Here is a 21989-nt window from a genome sequence, read left to right on the forward strand (position 1 = left end):
GGCATCACCAAATCAATGGAGATGAGTTTGAGTAAACTCCGGGAGTTGGTGATGGACAGGGAAGCCTGGCATGCTGCAGTCCATGGGGTTGCAGAGTCAGACATGACTGAGCGACTGAACTGAACTGAATTTTTCTATTTAGTCTTTACATGGCACTGGGATGCCAGGTCCTCACTGCTCCCTGCACGTGGACTGCAGATACCCTTTCATGTCTCAGAACTGACGCAGCAGTCTTCCTTTCACTCTGGTGATCTCAGGCAGGTTGTTTCCCTGCTTGGTCACACCTCCCGGGTCACGTGGGTCTCCTGGTAGAAACTTGTTCTGCGGAAAGCAAAGCAAGCAGCTCTCTGCTGGGGTTCTGAGATGCTCACTCTGGAGTGTGGATAGATAGTTATGTCTCTCTTTCTCCTGCAGACTATTTTAAGGGGTGGTGGGGGGCGTTAACTAGCATTTAGAGCTTCTTTCAGGCAAGAAGGAACATAGCCATGGACCACATGCTTCAGTCTTTTTGTTCTATTGAAAGAGTTGGTGATAACCATCCAGAACAAGCGCCCTGCACTGAGTGGCCTCAGTTTGTAAGAGCTGCAGGTGCCGCAGGCAGGGCTCCTTCCGGTCCCTGGGCCAAGAGCCCTGTTTCCAGGTGGCATGATGGATTTCGATGAGCTAACCACATTCACTCTATGCTAGTTTGAGGTATCAGTGGGAAGCAAATAAAGTTCCTTCTCTCTTTGAAAAAATTAGTGTTTCATTTCTTAGTTGCCTAAGACCCTTTGTTTTTTTCTAAGAATATTTCTTCTGACTTTTTCTACAGCTATAACGACCATAGATTATCAAATAACATGGGAACTGCCTCTTTTAAAGATATTGACCTACATAATTTGTTTGGAGCTATTTGTTCAGTGAGAAAAATGTTTTTAGAGCAAGCGTTAGGTGAAATTGTATCCAGATTCTTCACTAGTTTAGATATAGAGTGACTAATGATCGAACATCACTTTGTTACATGCCGGGGCTTTCCCCATGGCTCAGTGGGTGAAGAACCCACCTGCAGTGTCGGAAACACAGGAGATGCAGGTTCAGTCCCTGAGTCAGGAGGATCCCCTGGAGAAGGAAACTTGCAGCCGCTCCAGTATTTTTGCCTGGAGAATCCCACAGACAGCGGAGCCTGGCAGGCGATAGTCCATAGGGTTGCAAAGAGTCAGACACGGCTAAGCACGCAGGCATGCATAACACCCTGTTATATACAAGGCACATTTAGGTACTAGTCAGAAATTTAAGTTGTCATTGAGCTGTCTTAAATGTTTCCTGCAGAAAAACCTCTCAAATTTAGAACATAGTGTTTTGTATCATGCCTACAAGGTTACACGTAATAGCACATGAATGTGTTCTGTGTTCTTGCTTGTTCATGCTTGTGCTCTGGAGAAGGTTTTTCTACCTTTGCATCAGAACATGAAATATGAATGGATTAAGCCAGGCAGGCCCTGGCCTTCTTTGCTGTTTGCCCTCTTCAGTCATGGACCTGACTTTGAACCGAGTGCCCCCTGAGGTCTGTAGAGTCTGCCCGTGTAAACTGAATGCCTCTTGAGCTCCATAGCGTCTGCCTGTACAGGTGACGGTCAACATGGCCTCTTGCAGTGTCTGCCATTGACACTGCACACGTGCAGCTACTGCCGCGCAATGTGCTGCTTGTGGCTGAATGTGCAGAACAACCTGTTCTGTGAGAAACTTGCTTAAACACTGGTAATCTTTGGGACTTGACAGGGTCAGCTCCAAGGACATGGTGCAGTAACAAGCGTTTCCTCGAAGGGCTCGCAGGCCCTTCCGGGGCTTTCAGTTCTGCTACTGTTGAAGATGTATCAGCCCCCAGCGCCCCCCACCCCCACCCCCCCAGTCCTCTGTGTGGTATTCACGCACCTTTGTGTCTGGGACCCCTGGCTAGGCCTCAGACCTTCCACAGCTACCTGGAGGACATCATCAACTACCGCTGGGAGCTGGAGGAGGGGAAGCCCAACCCTCTGCGGGAGGCCAGCTTCCAGGACCTGCCCCTGCGCACCCGAGTGGAGATTCTCCACCGCCTTTGTGACTACCGGCTGGACGCAGACGACGTCTTCGACCTCCTCAAGGTGTGTGACTGACAGGCAGCCTCCCTGGAGCAGCGGTTCAGGGAAGCCGGCTCTGGGTTGTGCTGGCCGCTTTGGTGTGTCCCCCTTTCCACATCCCGGGTCCCTGCTGACATGGGAACAGTCGTAGGGGCCTGTCTGCTCTGTCACTAGCCAGAATTGCAGTTACATTAGTCACTGAATGTTACTTCCTGAGGTCTGAGATTTGGCTTGGCATAATTAAGATTTATGACACCTCCCAAAGACTTGACCCCATCCCCAACACACGCTGCATGCACGTGGCAGAAGTGTGCTGAGTGGGGCTCTGGCCACCTCTGCCTCACCTGATCCTGCCCTCACTGGGAGGTCGAGGGTGCCTGTGGGCTTGGGTGGGAACTGTGGTGAGATCTGTGGCCCAGCTCAGCTCCACCTTCACCGAGGCCTTGGTCTCAGCCACCGGGGGCGGCACTGAGGTCGTGCTGGTGAGTGAGAGCGCTGGGCTGGGCTGGCTGGTGGCCCGGCATCGTGTGGGTTGAGGCTGCCGCGGCACTGACTCTCCTGTCGGGCTTGTCTCTCCTCGTGTGGGTTCAAGCCAGATGTGTCCCAAGTTCATCAGAATTCTTTTGGCTTTCTCTGTTTTGGGGAACATGGGAGCAGTGATGTGGATGGGAAGGGTTTGAAATATTTCCACATCCTGTTCTTAGAGCAGGCGCCTTATCCTGGTCTGATATGTCTGGACCCGGAATGAGAATTACCCCAGGTGTTTGGGCATTGTAATGTGAGGGATCTGTGAGAATATATTGCAGATTCTCATTTCCATTTTCTCTTGTTGCCCAAACCTCTTTCCCTGACCTACGCAGGGCCTGGACGCAGACAGTCTCCGTGTGGAGCCGCTGGGCGAGGACAGCTCGGGGGCCCTCTACTGGTATTTCTACGGAACGCGAATGTACAAGGAGGACCCGGCACAAGGAGGGTCCCATGGAGAGCTCTCTCTGAGCAGGTACCTTCCTGGAGGTCATGTTGCCATCGCCACGGCCATTAACATCCAGTGCCTCCGAATTCCACTGCACAGTTTACCTTTTCTCATGGAGGAGTGAGCTGTGTGTAGCAGCATGCCTGCAAGGAGGCACGCCACACAGAAGCACAAAGGACTTACTCTCCAGCCCTGCTCCCTGGGGTGGCGACTCTGGTGCCAGTTCTCAGCAGCGCCAGCGCGCCCTGGGCCTTTCCTCGTGGCAGAGTGGGTTCTGGAGAACCCCATCCTACCTGGGGTCTTGGCAAGAAAGAGGCCTCGGGCAGCGTCCCAGAGCTGGGCTGCCATCTTCCCCGCACTTCAGGTTGCTGGACCCTTTGCTGTTAGGGAAGCCTGAAAAGTGAAAGCCTCTCAGTCGTGTCTGACTCTGCGACCCCATGGACTATACAGTCCATGGGATTCTCCAGCCAGAATACTAGAGTGGGCAGCCTTTCCCTTCTCCAGGGGATCTTCCCAACCCAAGGATCAAACCCAGGTCTCCCACACTGCAGGCCGATTCTTTACCAGCCCAGATACTCGTGTGGGAGATGTCCATTTCCTTGGTTCCACGTTTTGTTAATAATAACAAAAGACGTGGGGTCGCCCTGTCCTGTCCCCGTAACTGCTGCCTTTGTCCTGTTTAGTAACCTCGTGGCCAGACAACTGACATTTCTGTTTAATGTACCACTTCTTAGGGAAAGTGAAGGACAAAAAAATGTCTCAAATGTTCCTGGGAAAACAGGTAAAAGAAGAGGAAGACCCCCAAAACGGAAAAAACTACAGGAGGAAACTTTCATGAGGTGAGAAAATCTTGGTGTGTGAAGGTCCCTAACCCAAACCCTTATGCTGGAAGGGCTCGCCCCGTGCTTGCTCTCTGTGTCTCGGGGAGGACATGGGTGTGCACTGGAGTCCTTGGGGCCCCTGGCCTGGCCCCTCTCAAGTTACCAGTTGTCTGGGAGCCCTCCCCCTGGGCAGTGGGGGCTCTGGCAGTGGAAGGCACCTGCTCACAGGAAGTGCCCTTCAGATCCCTTTGCCCCTGATTTCTTCACAGGAGGTGGAAGAGTTAATACTGTGAGTCTGTAGTTCTTTGCTGGTAAGGAGGCTTCAGTAGTAAACGTGCTTTATTGTGTTAGAACTCATTTTGTTAAGATGAGACCTTAAAATTTTTTAAGTGTTTATTCGGTATTTAATTTTAGCAAAGAAAAAGATAGTTATATTTTGGGAAATTTTTAATTAATTTTTTGGCCACAGTGTGCTTCATGCAGGCAGGATTTTAGTTTCCCAACCAGGGATCTCCTACAGTGGAAGCTCAGAATCTTGAGCACTGGACCATTAGGGAAGTCCTGGGAAATTTCATTTTAGTATGTCATTGTCTTTTAGGAATATCCACCATGTGAATCTCAATATAAGAGTTTTGAGGGTCTGACCTGTACTATGTAAAAATACTTTTATACCTTTTACTTAAGGATCAGATATATAACAATCAATGTTCCACTTAACTTTTCTGAAATTTTGACTATAGAATGCAAGCTTTCCTCCCACCAGAATTTGTGAGAAATAGTCCTGTCATTGTGTTTTACACACAAGACATCAGTTTCTGGGTTTTGTTAGCAACCTACACGTCCATGTAAATCCAGCAAGCTGTTCTGTACCTTCGTCTTTGGTTCCCTTGAGCCCCAGAATCAGAGAGCCACAGTGGGGTGGCCTCACCTCACAAGCCCAGTGCTCCTGTGCTGCCCTCTGCTGGTGACTTTATTCTGTAGCGTTCTGAATACAGTGCAGTATTGAAGTATTTTTAAATTAAATAAAACTTTGTGAAATCTAAAAAGTAAAACTCGTGAATGTAACAAAGCAGATACAGAGAACAAACCGGGGGTGACCAGTGGGGAAACAGAAGGGGAGGGGTGAGCTAGGGGACAGAGCTTCAAATGAGTACGTCACACAAAAGGCTGGTGGGCCGCCCTGTACAGCATGGGGATGTGCCAGTGTTTTATAATAACTGTATATGGCGTGTAATCTTTAAACATTGTGGTCACTGTGTGTGTTGTACACCTGAAACTATACCTCAGTTAAGTTTGTTTTTGTTTTTTTTACTAAACACCATTCATTTTTATTAACTGTGTGCTTAGTCACTCAGTTGTGTCCGAGTCCTCACGACCCCATGGACTGTAGCCTGCCAGGCTCCTTTGTCCATGGGGATTCTCCAGGCAAAAATACTGGAGTAGGTTGCCATTTCCTTCTCCAAAAAGTTGTTTGTTTGTTTTTTTTTAAGAATGATGAAAAAAAAATACAGTAAGATATATGTAGAAGGGGGAAAAAAAGAGAAAGTTCAGTCCCTAAAGTAATTTTTAATGTTTTTTTAAAAGTAAATAAAATTTAAAGTTCAGTTCCTCAGTCACATCAGCCGTGCTTCTGCCGAGTGGGTGAGTGCGGCCTGTGGCTGCCTTTGTTGCACAGCAACGACACGGGGCATGTCCATTCTTCCAGGAGGCTGTGCAGGGCCGGAACATCCAGAGCATGTCCTTCATGGTCTAGGGAGACAACACTATTGGTCATGTAACACTGAGTGTGTTTGTGTCTCATATCATGAACGGTCCCGTTTTCCAGGGAATTTCGTTGACTTTGCTGAGGTCAAGGTGGCATGCCTTGAGTGGGGGTGGGCAGCCTCAGAACCTGTGTTGCTCACGTCAGCGTACTGTGGGGGTCAGTTCAACAGTCTCGTGTTCAGTGCAGGCCTTGGTCGGGTAGCAAGCCCTTTCCTTGGCCTTTAACTGTCGACACTGAGCTCCTCCTCTCCTGGGCAGTGGTGCCATATTCCTGTGTGTCGTCCTTCCCCTCTCTCTGCCAACTTGCCCGCCTCCGTGTTCCTGACCTTGCTCTCTTGACGTGTCAGAGACACACACCTGGTGTTAATAGTAAGCTGCTGTGGCTTACACACAAACACACACACACTCTTTTCTAATACTAATAGTAAGGCATTGTGGCTTACACACACACACTTTTCTAATACTGATAGTAAGGCATTGTGCCTTACACACACACACAGACACACACTCTCTCTCTCTCTCTCTCTCTCTCTCTCTCTCTCTGTCTCTCCTAGTATTAATAGGAAGCCAATGTGCATTACACGCAAACATACACACTTTTCTGGTATTAATAGGAAGCCAGTGTGCCTTCCTTCCAGGGAAGCACAGAAAATTTCGGCCGTGTTTTTGTTTTAATGGTAACCCCTTTCCTTTGTTCTAGTGACAAGCAGGAAGAGAACTCCTCAGCATCTGAGTTGCAGACGAGAAACGGTAATGGCCTTCGTAGGGGTTGGAGGGCTTACGTCACCTTCCAGAGGCTAGTGCAGACTGCTGGGACCACTGCAGTAGTCTTCCCGCCAGCCTCCTTGCCCCTCGCACATTGTCGCCCTGTGTCCATCTCTTCTCACGAATCACTCGAGATCAGGATCAGGTCACTTCACTTGAGCCCTTTCCCAGGCCCAGCGTAATAGGCTCCTAACATTGGGTTGAATGCAAAGCTTCTCAAGAGCTTTCTTTTAACGTGAAATACTTTACAATATAAGGATGTGTACTGTGTTCTTACGTAGACTTCATGCAATCTGTAATCCAATACAAACATTTGAGGAGAAAAAGCAATTTACAGTATCTCAATGTAACAAGGAACACTCCTGCAGCTCAAAGCCACGTATGCAGAACAGCAGATGCATCGGAACATTTCTAGGTTATTAGTGTGAAGGTCACCATAGTTGTGTTTGTATTGACCTCATAGCTCTTAGTTGTGAACAGGAGAGCAGCCAGAACGTCTGAAGTATACATTATCAGCCTTGAAGGGTAACCCAGGGCGCCGGTGAACCTGAGGGCAGAGAGGAGGAGGAGGAGGTCCATGGGCCTGTTTCCTGACCTTGACCTTCTCTTCTAGGGTCCCAGGGACCAGGGCAAGGCTCCTGGTGGCTCCTGTGCCAGACTGAGCAGGAGTGGAGACAGGTCACCGAGAGTTTCCGGGAGAGGACCTCTGTGCGAGAGCGCCAGCTCTACAAACTGCTCAGCGAGGACTTCCTGCCTGAGATCTGCAGCATGATCGCCCAGAAGGTGCGCACGCGGACCCACGTAGGGCGAAGCTGCTCTGGGCAGGGTGCCTTCCTCAGAGACTTGCGCGGCCCCATGCTCTGCTGAGCGGTCCAGCTTTCCTCTTTCTCCCAGCTTTCCTCCGGGCCCCAAGAGTAGGACCTTGAGCCCCCTCTTTCCTTACTGTGGGTCCTGGGATTTAGCCCTCACGCTCCATCCATGCTCATGGCTCCTGGACCCCAGGTGTGTCTCGGCAGACGCTCTGCATGCCTCTGCTTGTGCGTATGCTGCTGCTTTCCCCTCTTTTTAGAAAACTCATCTGGTGGTCTCCCTCTAACAGCAGGTCTACACTCTGAGTTCAGACCTGCCTGAGGGCTGTTTTTGTTGCTCTCTCAGTTCCTCCTCTAACCTCCTGGCACTCCAGTCCCGGCCTCTTGCTGTGCGTCCCGTCTGCTCCCTTGCCTGTCCCGAGGCTCTCCGGAGCCCTGCTGGAGTTGTTTCTGCGCGCTGTCCCTGGACTGTCTTAGCCTGAGGTTTCCCCCACGAGGCGTCTCCTCATCCTGTTTCATCGGGAGTTGTGGAGGCAGCTCCAGGCCACGAGCCACACCTTCCCTGTCACCGTAACCTCCAGGTGACTCTCTGGCGTGCCTGTTCTGCAGTCAGTGCCTGATAACCATCCAGTTTCGATAAAATTGATGCTTCAGATTCTTAATGCTTGTTAACAGAAAACATAAGAATGCCAGCCCTGCCCTGAAACCTGGGGAGAAAGTGTTAGCAATTCCTGCTGCAGCGCGTCTCGGGGGCAGGGGAGGGGAACACAGTGACAGATGCAGTGACAGTGATATGTTGTGAGTTCGGTGGCATTTGTAACTGTTGAGCAGATCAGTGCTCTGGGGTGAGTCGTAGGCCTGACTTCAGAGCCTCATGAAATGCGTCTTCATGGGAGTGTCTCCTCGTTGGTGTCCTTTGTCCTGGTGATGATGATTCCTCTCGGATCTTGTCGTCCACAGCCCGCTGTGACCATTTTTGTCCAGGACTTGAGATGTGGACTCTAGTTTTCTTAGAGTTACTATTTAAATAGAGACTGTATAATTAATGACAGCCCCTTCGATCATCTGTAAGGCATGTACCTAACCTGCTTACACTCTTGTAATTTCTGCCTTTTTAACTGAAAAGACTTTAGATTAGGGAGTTAAGGGGAAAAATTTACAAGCATAAAACAGGTGGTTTTATTACAGAAAATTTCAGGAGTTGATTCTTTGCGAGAGAAGCACTTAACTCTTAAGTGCAGTTTTCAAGAACCATGACATTAGAAACTAAAGGATGGAATAATGGATTTGATATTTTGAGAGTTTTCCAGTACTGTAACTATGCAAGCTTTAGTTAAATGGGGGTGATATGCACAAAAATCAGAATTGGCATTATGCAGCAGAAAAGCTTTTAGCAGACCAGTAATTAGGAGAGTTTTCACACAGGGATCCCATCAGGAGCTCCAGAACCATTCAGGTTTATTCACTAAAACTTTAAAAAATGATAATTTCCAAATAGTTATAAAACGAAGAAAGAATTGGCTTGGCTACCGTTGACATACAGCTTTCTTAGTTCCCCATTCTGGATGAATTTAAATTCACTCCTTGTTCAGCGATGTGAATGCAAGTTCCATGAAGTGCACTGGCAAGATCGCAAGGAGGATTGGAGCCTGCCGGGAGCCCGCGATGGAGCCCTCTGCTCTGTCTGTCAAGTAGTTTAGAGCAGTAAACGAGTTTAAGCGGCTGCTTCCATTTGCTAAGAGGTCTGAGAGACCTGGACTGCACGGGACGGGGGAAGCTGAGGGTGGTGTTTAAATACGAGAGTGTGGGGGCAGGAGTGAGGGGCACCCTCCTCTACTCCAGATTTGCTCTAGTTTTCAGCCCCGTGTCTCCTAGCACAGATGTTCCACTGGCTTTTGAGGCAGTGCGTGGTCAGAAAACACTTCGTGCAGGCTGTGTCTGATGGCCTGTACCAGTATGGACGCCCCCGGCCTTGCAGTCATTGATGTCACAGCTGGTTGTCTCTCTGCCTTGAGCCCTGAAGAGGGAAATGCTCACTCGTGAATTTCTGTGTTTACTATGTGTTTGGACTCATCCTCTCTTTTTTACTTCGGCCCGTAAGGTATATGAACACGTCTCTTCGGCCTCCGGGCAGGGCTCTCTTCTGCCTGACTTCTGGATCTCCCAGGTCTCCTCCTCCTTTGGGTCCCTGGCTTTGGAGTGGCCTCAGTCATCTGTCCAGCCATAGTTCTCAACTGGTTTTCTGCCTCATTGGCCTGGATGGGCTCCTGCTCTCTGTTTACCTGGACAGTTTGAAAGCTCGTTCCCATCTCTGCTCACTACCCTGGGCTGAGCCTTAAATGTCCTATTTTACATCTCAGCTTGCACAGTAATCTGAATACAGACAGACAGGAAGTTTCGTCATTGATTGCCAGCAAAAGCTTAGCTTTAAACACTCCAGTTTTTGGCTCTTCTTTGCAGTGTTGTTTGTTCCACTCTGCTTGATATTGAAGAGGTTCTTGATGTCTGTTACAGTACTGAGTACGTTGAAGAAAGCCTCTGGTATGGCATGAGTTTTGTGCTTCTGTTTAAACAGCCAAAAAAATCTTTAGGTCTTTAAAGGCTTATTGGGAGGTTTTCTGGTCTCCCAGGAGTCCAGTCTTCTTGCCCCAGAAAGTCTTTTGATTATGACTCCGGGGAAAATACCGGCAAAGCGTCACTCTGCTGACCTCTGAAACTCTGTTCCAGTGCTTTTTTTTTTCCTTTGGTCAGGAGACTCTGGGCACACCTGTGGCCAGGGAGTTCAGGTCCTCTTTGTGCTACTGGAGTTGGTGGGGGTGGGGGTGGGGGTGAATGATGGGGAGTTCTGGGCTGGGCTTCAGCCAGATTATGTTTGTAATGTTGAGGATTTCTAAGCCCTGTTTCGTTTCATACCCCCTTTGGAAGAAAAAATGTTGCAGTGCAAATACTGTAAGATTTTTTTTTAACTGCTATTAACATATATATATGTATATTTTTTATTGACTTTACTGGTTCTTTAAACTGTTACAGTTTAAAAGACTGCCGCAAGTAACTTCAGGTCACAAGTCTTGTCCCTTCCATGGGGTGGCAACACTGCCTAGAAAGTTGCATGGGAATTTAAAACACTCTTGGTGCATTTCATACATGTTTTTTCCTAAATGTGTATGATACAGTTTATATAAAATGATACTGTTTGAGAATTCACATCAGATGGGAACTACTGAATTTATAAAACAATAATTATAGTGAAAGAGAATAGGTATAGGAAGTATGAGGCAAAGTGGTGTCTCACTGAGTAGAAGTGTTTGCAGCCAGCAACCTGAGATGGGGGAGCCTGGATAAGGCAGGTTGGGGGACAGGCAGGTATTGAAATGGGCAGAAGGGCCCCCGTGAGCAGAGATGGTCAGGAGCATGTTACACAGGAAGGTCCTGGGCCTTTGTGAGCACTCTGCTCTGAGTTTGTTGTTGTTGAGCTCTTGGAATTGCAGACAACTTTTTTGTTTGAGGTGTAACTGGTGTGTAACGTTAGTTTCGAGTGTATAGCATAATGATTTGATGATTGCGTACATTGCAAAATGGTCACCAGGAGGTCTGGTTAGTATCTGTCACCTCACATGGAGTTTCTTCTTGTGATGAGTAACTCTAAAAATCTACTCTATGTTCACATACAACACAGTATTATTGACTGTGGTCACCATGCTGTGCATCTCATCCCTTTTCCCTTTTCCAGGGGATCTTCCCAACCCAGGGATTGAACCCATGTCTCCCGCATTGCGGACGGATTCTTTACCAGTTGAGCCACAAGGGAAGTCCAAGAATATTGGAGCAGGTAGCCTATGCCTTCTCCAGGGGATCTTCCCGACCCAGGAATCGACGGGGTCTCCTGAATTATAGGTGGATTCTGAGCTATGAGGGAAGCCCGTCTCATCCCCAGGAGTTACTTGTATTATAAATGGATGTCTGTACAGCCGACTGCCTGCACTCATTTTGCCTGCCCCTGTCTATTCTCTGTATCTTGAGTTGGGTGTGTTTAGACTCTACATGTGGGTGAGTTGAGTACAGTATTTGCTTTTCCCTGACTTCACCTCACCTAGCATGATGCCCTCATGTCATCCATGTGGTCGCACGTGGCAGCATTTTGCTTTAGTGACTGAGTAATGCCCCGTGTACACACGCCGCCTCTTCCCCGTCCCCCCCCCCCCCCCCCACCGGGGGACACTCGGGTCGCGTCTGAGTCTCGGCTGCTGCGCTGCAGTGACCGTGGCAGTTGCACGCATGCTCAGGCTGGTGCTTGTGCTTCCTTTGGAAAGATGGGCAGGAATGGAGTTGCTGGGCCACATGATCAGATTCTGTCTTTTATCTCTCAGGGAACCTCTGTACTCTTTTTTCCCATAGTGTCTGTGCCAGTTTACATTCCCACCAGCAGTGCACAAGAATCCCCTTTTTGCCATATCCTCGTCAGCACTTGCCATCTCTTGTCATTTTGTTAATACCCATCATGGCCATTCTAACAGGTGTGAGGTTTTGATTTGCATTTCTCTGATGATTAATGATGTTGAGCCTCTTTTCATGTGTCTGCTAACCATCTGTGTGTCTTTCTTGGAAAAATGTCTGTTCGGATCTTTGGCTCATTTTTTAATAGAATTATTTATATGCGATTGAGTCTTACCAGTTTGCTTTTTTAAGATACTCTAATTTCAGCTGACTAAATTATTATTTTTTATTATTAATTTATTTTAATTAGAGGCTAATTACTTTACAGTATTGTGTTTTTTGCCGTACATTGACATGAATCAGCCATGGGTGTACATGTGTCCCTGTCCCAAACCCCCTTCCCACCTCCCTCCCTATCCCATCCCTCTGGGTCATCCCAGTGCACCGGCTTTGAGTGCCCTGTTTCATGCATTGAACTTGGACTGGTGATCTATTTCACATATGGTGATACACGTGTTTCAATGCTATTCTCTCAAATCATCCCAGTGAGTAAGTTATTACTTATGTGCTTAGTATAAATATTAATGTATTTTAAAAACAACTAACTAGATAAACCACCTCATGGGAAGAGTTGACTCATTGGGAAAGACTGTGATGCTGGGAGGTGTTGGGGGCAGGAGGAGAAGGGGACGACAGAGGATGAGGTCGCTCAATGGCATCACCGACTCGATGGACGTGAGTCTGAGTGAACTCTGGGAGTTGGTGTTGGACAGAGAGGCCTGGCGTGCTGCGATTCATGGGGTCGCAGAGTTGGACACGACTGAGCAACTAAACTGAACTAGACAAAAAATCGTATAATTCCATTTGTGTGAAATGTCCAGAATAAATAGATCCCCGGAAAGAGAGTCACTTGGTGGTCGCCAGGAGCTGGAGCATGAGGCTGCGGCGCGGCTGGCATGGAGGTCAGGGCTTTGTCTCTGGTGCTGAGGGTGCTCTGTGGTCAGCCAGATGGTGGTTGCCAGGCGCTCTGAGGATGCTGAGTGCCCCTCAGCTGTGCACTGACGGTTGTTCATTTCATGTGAATTTCACCTCAGTGTCTTTATGTGTGTTTCTAAATGAGGCATAATCTCTGATTTTGCAGCAGTCCTTGGCGTTTATGATTTTCCTAAGTTTTAAATTTTTGGCTTTAATATAGAAAAGATAGTTAGTAGGAACCTAGTGTATAGCACAGGGAACTCTGTTCGGTGGTTTGTAATGACCTACATAGGGATGGAGTATAGACTGGAGCGTGGATATGTGCACATGTATAACTGGCTGAAGTCAGAAGGAGGAAGCAGCAGGGGATGAGATGGTGGGATAGCGTCACCACCTAAATGGACATGGATTTTAGCAAACTTCAGGAGAGAGTGGAAGACAGAGGAGCTTGGAGGGCTACAGTCCATGGGGTCCCAAAGAGTCGGACATGACTTAGCTACCAAACAACAATAGTAACTAATTCACTTCACTGTATAGCAGAAACTAAGGCAACATTGTACATCAGCTACACTCTTACAAAAAATTTAAAAATTCCGGTTTCAGTTTTAGCAAAATATCTTAATCTATTTAAAGTCCATTTTAATGCCTCACTGTAAAATCTATACATGGTAGCAACCTCTTGGTACTTTTAACATTTGAATTTTAGAATTTATTCCCACTACTGTGTGATCTCTATGAAAAAGGTTAATAAAGATTAGATCATTGTAGAACATGTAAGACTGGATGATTCCCCCAGCTTACTTGGGAAGGGCTTGTTCTGTGTCCTAAATAATTTATACATTCTTATAGAAAACTGGGAAGACTGTAAAAAGCGCAGGAGGCATAGTAACAAGGATCCCTGTTTACAGCTTCATGTGTTTGCTTCAGGCCTTTTCTCTGTACATTTATTAGAAACCTGGGATCATACTGCCTGTTGACTTGTGACCTGTGTTTTTCATTTAATGTCATGAGCCTTTTCATATTTCATTAAATATTCCTCAGAAAAACAATTTTAATGACTACACAGTAGTTATGTGATTTTACCTATTTTAAACCTATAGGATATTCAGTTTTTCACTATTTCAAATATTGTTGACTGTAATGTACTCAGAAACACTGCCTGGCTGTCTAACTGTGAGATGAAGTCACACAATGTCGTTACCCTGCCCAGGGTTCCTGACGTGTGTCTCGCTTGTCCTTTGGAAGATCTGTGGCCCCAGCACTCTGAGCCATCTGTGGTGTCACATCTTGGCAGACACGTCACTTTTTTCATCTTTTACAGTGCTGTGAGTGAATAGTCCATTTTGTTTTTTTTCTTAGGATCATGGATTTGTTTTATTTACCTTCTGTGCATTTTGTATTCATGTTGCATTTTTTTGGTGGTCACAAAGTCAGACAAGACTTAGCAACTGAAACAGCAACAGCTGTTAATTGCTTTAGACATCTTTCCATATTAAGAATAATACCCTGTTGTGTGTGTTGGAAGAAATTATATAGATAGTCTTAGGCTGTGCATGATGACCTATTTCCCCTTCTCTCCTCCTGGCACTGACTCCGGGCGGGAGGCATCTGTCCTGTTTGTTCGCCAGGTCACTGTTGTCGCTGAGATGCTTGTCGTCTGTAGCATCTTTGTTGTGGCAGGAGGGGGCGTGCTCCACAGCGTGTCCTCCCTTAGGCAGGGGAGGACACATTCATGCTGTCCTCACTGTGTGGTTAGCACTTGCTTTTCTCTGCTTTTTCAGTGGGTCTGATGTGTAGAAAATGCAGCACTTCCTTTGAAGGAAGTAATCCCGCCTGCCAGGCGTGTGTTCACCTGTCCCCTGCCTGTCCGCCGCCCCATCCATGGATCCTTGTTGAGCTGAGCAGAGGAGAGGTTTGGTCTGCTTTGCTTTGTTAATAGCAGCTCCACACAACCTCTCAGCAAGGGAGAGATGTTGCCACAGTGGGTGTGATTAGAGACCTGTGGAGGGATGAAGGGGCAGAGGGTGGGAAGGTGCTTCCCTGTCAGTGGGAGGCTTGTCCATGATATGCCTGCAGCAGCCCTGTTTCTGAAAGCACATCTGGCTCATTCAAGCCCAGTGCAGACCACCCATTCTGGTTATAGGATCTAGAAGTCAAGGAACTTTGTTTAATCCTATTTGGGCGACTGACTACAGTATCGTGTGTACAATAAAAACAGTTAAGTTTTTAAAAATTTTTCATCTCTCTTCTTTTACTCTGAAAGATTTTTACCTTGTTTGTTAGCCAGCTCTTTTAAAGTCAGGCTCAGAATTTGAACAGTAAAAATGACTTTCAGAAGGTCTGTTATCTAGGCAAGAGCACTTTCTATTTCTGAGTCAAATGATAATCGAAACTTGTTTTCAGTTCATTTCAGTTCAGTCGCTCAGTCGTGTCCGACTCTTTGCAACCCCATGAATCGCAGCACGCCAGGCCTCCCTGTCCATCACCAACTCCCAGAGTTCACTCAGACTCACGTCCATCGAATTGGTGATGCCATCAAGCCATCTCATCCTCTGTTGTCCCCTTTTCCTCCTGCCCCCAATCCCTCCCAGCATCAGAGTCTTTTCCAATGAGTAAGGACCATTAAAAAGTAAAAAACTTCGATCAGATTGGTTTCTGTATTTAATGATGATTTTGTATGTATGGCATACATATGTCCTTCCCTGGTGGCTCAGACAGCAAAGAATCTGCCTGCAGTGCAGGAGACCTGGGTTTGATCTCTGCATCAGGAAGACATCCTGGAGCAGGTCATGGCAACCCACTCTAGTATTCTTGCCTGCAGAGTCCCATGGAGATAGGAGCCTGGTGGGCTGTAGTCCATGAGGTCTCAAGGAGTCAGACATGACTGAGCGAGTAACACTTCTCATTTGGATGGCAGTCTGCCATCGTCTTTTTCTCTCCACGTCAAGACCACTTGTATAATTTCCACAGAATAAAGATATTTATGTAGAAAATTCTTAGATATTCTTTCTACTGAAAAGAAAAACATATTCCTGACTTAGTCACCTGACTTGGAATAATTGATGTTTCTTGCTGGTGTAATGTGCATGTTCCCTTTGCAGACACCTGCTTCCTTTTTCTGTATCTGTGCATCTTACAGGTATTCTCTGTTATTACAGGTAACAATGATTACCTCTTCAATAATAATTTTAAAAAAGAAAAAGTTGTACCTTACGCATCAGCACAGAAGTCCAGGGAGGAAATTGAACATGATGATTTCAGCCCTAGCTTGAGTTCTGTTGGCTACAGATGGCTCAGAACTAGCGCTGTTGGAAACACCCAGAGTAAGACTTTCAGAAACAATTGATGGTAGTGGTCCTGGTTATCTTTTCGTTCCTTGAATTTCTTAGGCAGGTGCATTTCTATGCTGTCACTTCATCTCTTTTCTATTCCTTACGGCAGAATGCTGGTCCTTCCCACCGAACCCTCCTTTTATTTTAATTGCTTGATTAGTAGAGGAAAGTACAGAAGTTAGGCGTTTCTGAGGCATGCAGATGACTGAAGTTGTCTCCCCCTTTCTTCGTTACTTAGGGGAGATTGGTGTCTCCTCTCCCCTCTAGCCTCCTCTCCAGAAGGTTGTCTCCTGGAGACGACAAGTTGCTTGACCATCGGGCCCAGCTCCCTCCTGTTCATTCCCCATTGTGTCTTGTGAAGTGTGTGTCTGTACTCATTCATTGATGGCACAGGTGACAAGATGAACTTGGATTTAATGCAGAAGTCGTCCACTATCTGATGCTGCATGTGGGATAGAAAATGTGGACTCTTCACTCAGAGCAAAAGCCTGGTTTTGCTTTATTACGTGTTGACTGAGCTTCTTGTCCCCTCACAGGAGACCCCTGTGCTAAGCAGGCTAGAGAAACAGAAGCGCCGGGAGGAGGAGGAGGAGCGCCAGATCCTTCTCGCGGTGCAGAAGAAGGAGCAGGAGCAGCTGCTGAAGGAGGAGAGGAAGCGGGAGCTGGAGGAGAGGGTCAAGGCCGTGGAAGGTAGGAGCACTCTGCTAGGCCGGGGTGGGGGTGGGGGGCCCAGGGCCTGGGCTGCATCTGGCCTTACCATGTGATGACCCCTTGCTTCCAAGTTACTGCCTTCTGATTCGTGATAGGCTAACTCCACTCTGGCCATGCCAGTGATTCCAGAGCCCTTAGTGTCTTTAATGCCCTCGTGTGGCCTGCACCGTGATGGTGATTCCAGAGCCCTCAGTGTCTTTCACGCCCTCGTGTGGCCTGCACCGTGATGGTGATCCCCGAGCCCTCAGTGTCTTCCATGCCCTTGTGTGGCCTGCACCATGCCGGTGATCCCAAAGCCCTCAGTGTCTTTCACACCCTCGTGTGGCCTGCACCATGATGGTGATCCCAGAGCCCTCAGTGTCTTTCACGCCCTCGTGTGGCCTGCACGCACTTGCTCGAATGCGGCTGGCCCAGCACACAGTGCCCTCAGCCCGACTGGCTTGTGTGTCGCTGGGGTCGCACCTCCTGGCGCCATCACACAGCTTTATTCACCCCGACCTCCGATCTAGGTGCTGAGGTAGGGAACCTGACAGGTCTTTGCCCGTTTTCAACTACTGGGACTTGCTAAAATCCGTCAGACTGTCTGGACAAGCACCACAGGGGGTTGAGAGATGGCGGAGCTGGGCAGGGCTGGACACAAAGGCTGGTCTCCTTTGGGAGGCTCCGCCTTTAGGATGGGGAGGTGGTTGTTCCTCTGCTGCATAGAAACCAACACAGAGGGTCTAGCAAAATGAAGACACAGAAGAATATGTTCCAAACAGGAGATTAAAATCTCAGAAAAAGTAATTTATTTGATAAAGAGTTAAAGTAATGGTCATAAAGATGCTCACCAAAGTGGGGAAAAGAATGGATGAACACAGTGAGAACAGAGAAGGAAAATATTTAAAAGTGTCAAATGGAAGTCTCAGCACTACACTAAGGCTGGTCTTCATCCAAAGGTGATGTTGTGTATATGGTGGTATCGGAAGGGAGTCCTCTGTTACGAGCTCCTTCTGGAAAACCAACCGATTAATTCCAACAAGTACGGCTCCCAGTTAGACTAACTGAAAGCAGCACTCGATGAAAAGCATGCAGAAGTAGTCAGCAGAAAACTCAGTCTTCCATCAGGATAAGACAAGGCTGCATGTTTCTTTGATGACCAGGCAAACTGTTACAGCTTGGCTGGGAAGTTCTGATTCATCCACCGTATTCACCAGACATTGCACCCTTGGATTTCCATTGGTTTTGGTCTTTACAAAATTCTCCTAAAGGAAAAAAATTTCAGTTCCCTGGAAGGCTGTAAAAGGCACCTGAAACAGTTCTTTGCTCAAAAAGATGGAATAATGAAGTTGCCTGAAAAATAGCAGAAAATAGTGAAACAAAATGGAGAATGCATTAATCAATAAAATTCTTGGTGCAAATGAAAAATGTCATCAATTCAGTACAGTTCAGTTGCTCAGTTGTATCTGACTCCTTGCGACCCCATGAATTGCAGCACGCCAGGCCACAGAGTCAGACACGACCGAAGCAACTTAGCAGCAGCAGGCCTCCCTGTCCATCACCAACTCCTGGAGTTCACTCAAACTCACGTCCATCGAGTCGGTGATGCCATCCAGCCATTTCATCCTCTGTCGTCCCCTTTTCCTCCTGCCCCCAATCCCTCCCAACATTAGAGTCTTTTCCAGTGAGTCAACTTACTTTTTTTGTTGTTTTTTGTCTTACTTTTACTTAAAAATTGAAGGAACTTTTTGGCCACATGTTGACAAGTAGTAAATATTAGGTCATTCCTGTCTGGTACAGGCAAACAGAAACATCAGAATTCCATGTTACACTCACTACGTCACGACATGGGAGTGAGTGAGGTGGTGGCATCACCTGTGAAGGAGTATCGGTAGCTGTGGAGGGGCACCGACGCTGCAACTGCCTGTGGGCCCCGGGGCTTGCCCGAGCCTGGGGAGGTGTATGTCCAAACAGTGATTCTGATGCCGTGAAGAATTGGTTGACTGGTTGCTAGTTGTGAAATCCTAAACTGAGTTCATGACACCTAATGTTTAACAGTTTGATACATGGATGTTCATTAATTTAGTTTTACTTTTCTTTAGGCTTGAAATCATTCTCTTCCTTAGAAACCAATTTTAGTAAAAGTTGTTGATAGCAAAACGCCTCTGATAATTAAAGCAGGTATAGGTTCTCTTACACATACAAGTTTATTTCTACCCGGGCATGAAGTTGGAGCAGAGGGAGCTTGGTGGGAGTGGGCATCTGCGGGTCCTGTCTGCTCCCACCGGGCACCTTCCGTCACGCGTCTTGCCTTCTGATGGTGTCCTGAGTCCTTGCTTCTTCCTCCCCGACTGCCAGCAGGCCCGCAGTGCACTGGGAAGTGTGTTTCTCGTGGCCATGTCTGGGAACCAGAGGATGCCTCCCCTTCCAGCTGCTGGGCTGTCCCACTGGCTTCTTCACTTCCCTGGCACCTCCTGCACCAGTGTGGATGGGGGCGGACAGCTGTGGCGGGGGCGGGGGGCCGGGCACAGATTGAGGATAACCAGTGTGAGCACTTCAGGGGGCTTGCACAGTCCTCCTGGTGTGTTTGGACTGGGGTCTGGTCCTAAACAGGAGATACTCTCTTTGTGTGGGCAACATAGAAAGGGCTGGAGGCGGTCAGCGAGGGTGACTGTCTGTCGGCCCTCTGCTTTCCTTCTCTCTTGCTCATTCCCCTACCCACCAGGACCCCAGGACAGAAGTCCCTTAAAGCCTTCTTGCTCTGGCACTCCTGTCAGCAGAGGTCGGCAGAGGGCGCAGCCGAGTGCGCGTCTCCCTTGTGGAGTCCTGACGTGCCTCTGCTCTGTGTTCTCACAGATCGAGCCAAGAGGCGACGGCTCAGGGAGGAGCGGGCCTGGCTGCTGGCCCAGGGGAAGGCGCTGCCCCCCCAGCTGTCCCACCTGGACCCCCAGTCCCCGCCTCGGGCCGAGAAGAGGACGAGAGACCCGTGAGTGCAGAGTGCCCCTAGCCCTCCTCAGCTGCGTGGTGTGGGATCGGGCCAGCTGTCATTTTGTAGATGAGGGAGGGAGGGGATGAGTGTGCTGACCCTCACTCCCTCGTGTTTTTGGAGGTTGTCAGTGTTACAGACTTACCTTAGCAGAGGTTTACAGAGGTTTGCTGGGAACTGTTCCAAGTCTTGGTCTGGACAGCTGTGTGTCAGGTTGAATCCAGGGCACTGGGAGAGAAGGGGGTCTCAGTCACTGCTGCTTTCTCGCTCTGATTCACAGCTTCGAGCTGGATGATGACTTCACCGCCATGTACAAAGGTCAGTTCCCATGCTCCACTGCTGTGTCCCACCGAGTGTGTCCCCAGGTGCGTGTGCTGACCCTTCTCTTCTCTTTGGCTCCTCAGTTCTGGACGTGGTGAAGGCTCACAAGGATTCCTGGCCCTTTTTGGAACCAGTAGACGAGTCGTATGCCCCTAACTACTACCAGATCATTAAGGTAGAGGAAGCCTTGTCAGCTGCACCACTTTGGCGCGTGCCTCTCTGCTGGTTGTGTTGTTGTGCAGTCAGCTGGCACTCCTCAGGGCTGGGTGCTGGGTGCGTCCCAGGCTTTCAAACAGCTCCTAGTGTGGGGACTACAAAGCTCTGTTGCTCCAATGATACTAATGAGTGTGGCCTGTTGTAGGTCCCCATGGATATTTCAAGCATGGAGAAGAAACTGAATGGAGGTTTATACTGTACCAAGGAGGAGTTTGTGAACGACATGAAGACTATGTTCAGGAATTGTCGGAAGTACAATGGGGAGAGCAGCGGTGAGTGGAGGAGGGGTGCTGTGGCTCTAGCCTGCTGCAGCAGCAGAACCAAGAAAAACAGGCATTTCCAGTCTCCAGGTTCAGCCCTTTCTCAGGACCCTGAAGAGAGGGTGTGTTGAAGCCATGGGCTGGGCAGTGCCGGGCTCTGTCCATCCTCCACAGCCACAGGCGTGGCGGCTGCTGGTCCCGGTTTCGTCCTGGGCCTGGTCATCCTGCGCCTTGCTCACCCACCGTCTTAGAGTCACAGGGCAGACCTTGGATGACGCAGCCAGTGTCGCTGCAGGTGCCGAAGCTTGGAGGTTCAGTGACTGTACTTAATGTTTCTGCAGTTTGGCATTGAAGAATTAAATTTTTACCAGTTTGGGGTCCAGGGCCCACTGTGCCAGCCACACAGGCTGGACAGTTTCTTGGGCCAGAAATTGTGTCCCGTCTCAAGTCTGTAGCCTAGAAGGCAGGAGGCATGCAGACTGGCAGACCCGCAGTTGACTGGGGGGAGGTGGTCTGGGGGCCTGCCCGGGGCAGGGGCTCAGACTTCTCTCTCCCACAGAGTACACCAAGATGTCGGACAACCTGGAAAGGTGCTTCCACCGGGCGATGCTGAAGCATTTTCCTGGGGAGGACGGGGACACAGACGAGGAGCCGTGGATGCGGGAGGAGGAGAGGCGGGAGAAGAGGCGGGGGCGGGGCGCGCGGGGCCACGTGTGCACCCGCTCCCGGGACTCGGAGGCGCCGGGCCGGAGGCAGCCCGCAGAGAACGGAGGGAAGGCGCTGCCCCTGGGCCGCCGCGCCGCTGCCTCTGGGGCTGGTCAGAGCAGCTCCGTGCAGCCCCCTGGCCAGGTGGGTGCCTCAAACAGCAGCTGCCTCTCTGGGCCCCTGTGTCTCGGTGGACCCGGCCAGCCTCTCTTCTCAAGCTAGCCAGTGAGGATCAGCTTCATCCCGTAGTGGTGTCTCCTGATTAGGGGCGGGGGGAGTGTGAAGTTCTCCCCCATCTTCATTTAGTCTTCATCTGTCTTAAATCCTTTTTGTTAGTCATTTGAACTACATGTTCTCAGTGGGGCAAAAATTTGGATTAACATCTCGCTCCTTGTAATTCAAAGAATGGGGTACATCCAGTACATAAATGCACCTCTCCTGGGGAGCAGGTGGGGAGGGGCTCTGAGGGTGGGGGTGGAAGCCCCTGCTCCACCCTCTGTAGGCCGGGGCAGTGGGGCTCGTTCATGAGCCAGAGCCTGGTCTTCAGGACGTGAAGGGTGTACTCTCTCCTCCTCCTCCCTGCCTCTGCCCCATGCCCTCCAGAGGCCAGCAGGACAGGGAGCGTTTTGTCCTCTCCGAGGCTCGGATCCTGCTGAAGTCAGTGTCTCCTCTGGAGCCCCGGGTCCGCCCGCCCGTGGGCCTGGCCTGCAGCCCCCGCCTCTGGCGGTACAGGTAAGCAGGCTGCTCAGCGCGTGCAGGTGCAAAGGTGTGTTCCAGAAATATCATCTCTCCCCTGGGTAAATTGAATAACCACGGGGTTAACACAGCTTCCCTTTTTCTGT

The 21989-nt window shown here is 49.1% G+C and overlaps 1 protein-coding gene across 2 annotated transcripts in view; it reads left to right on the plus strand.

Annotated features, from left to right (window-relative positions):
• Nucleotides 1–21989, plus strand: part of LOC128047580 (chromatin remodeling regulator CECR2) — a 117941-nt gene that overhangs the window by 85667 nt on the left and 10285 nt on the right. Inside the window, exons 3-15 of one of the 2 annotated variants that reach the window (XM_052639829.1) lie at nucleotides 1937–2120; nucleotides 2957–3096; nucleotides 3804–3908; nucleotides 6355–6404; nucleotides 7033–7202; nucleotides 10959–11057; nucleotides 16506–16659; nucleotides 19516–19645; nucleotides 19926–19963; nucleotides 20050–20141; nucleotides 20328–20454; nucleotides 21002–21291; nucleotides 21751–21879. In XM_052639829.1, coding sequence (XP_052495789.1) covers nucleotides 1937–2120; nucleotides 2957–3096; nucleotides 3804–3908; nucleotides 6355–6404; nucleotides 7033–7202; nucleotides 10959–11057; nucleotides 16506–16659; nucleotides 19516–19645; nucleotides 19926–19963; nucleotides 20050–20141; nucleotides 20328–20454; nucleotides 21002–21291; nucleotides 21751–21879 — 1708 coding nt within the window. The remainder of the gene's footprint in view (nucleotides 1–1936; nucleotides 2121–2956; nucleotides 3097–3803; nucleotides 3909–6354; nucleotides 6405–7032; nucleotides 7203–10958; nucleotides 11058–16505; nucleotides 16660–19515; nucleotides 19646–19925; nucleotides 19964–20049; nucleotides 20142–20327; nucleotides 20455–21001; nucleotides 21292–21750; nucleotides 21880–21989) is intronic. The other variant, XM_052639830.1, reaches the window with a different exon arrangement.

This window comes from Budorcas taxicolor, chromosome 5 (genome assembly GCF_023091745.1).
Source record: "Budorcas taxicolor isolate Tak-1 chromosome 5, Takin1.1, whole genome shotgun sequence".
Classification (NCBI taxonomy): domain Eukaryota; kingdom Metazoa; phylum Chordata; class Mammalia; order Artiodactyla; family Bovidae; genus Budorcas; species Budorcas taxicolor.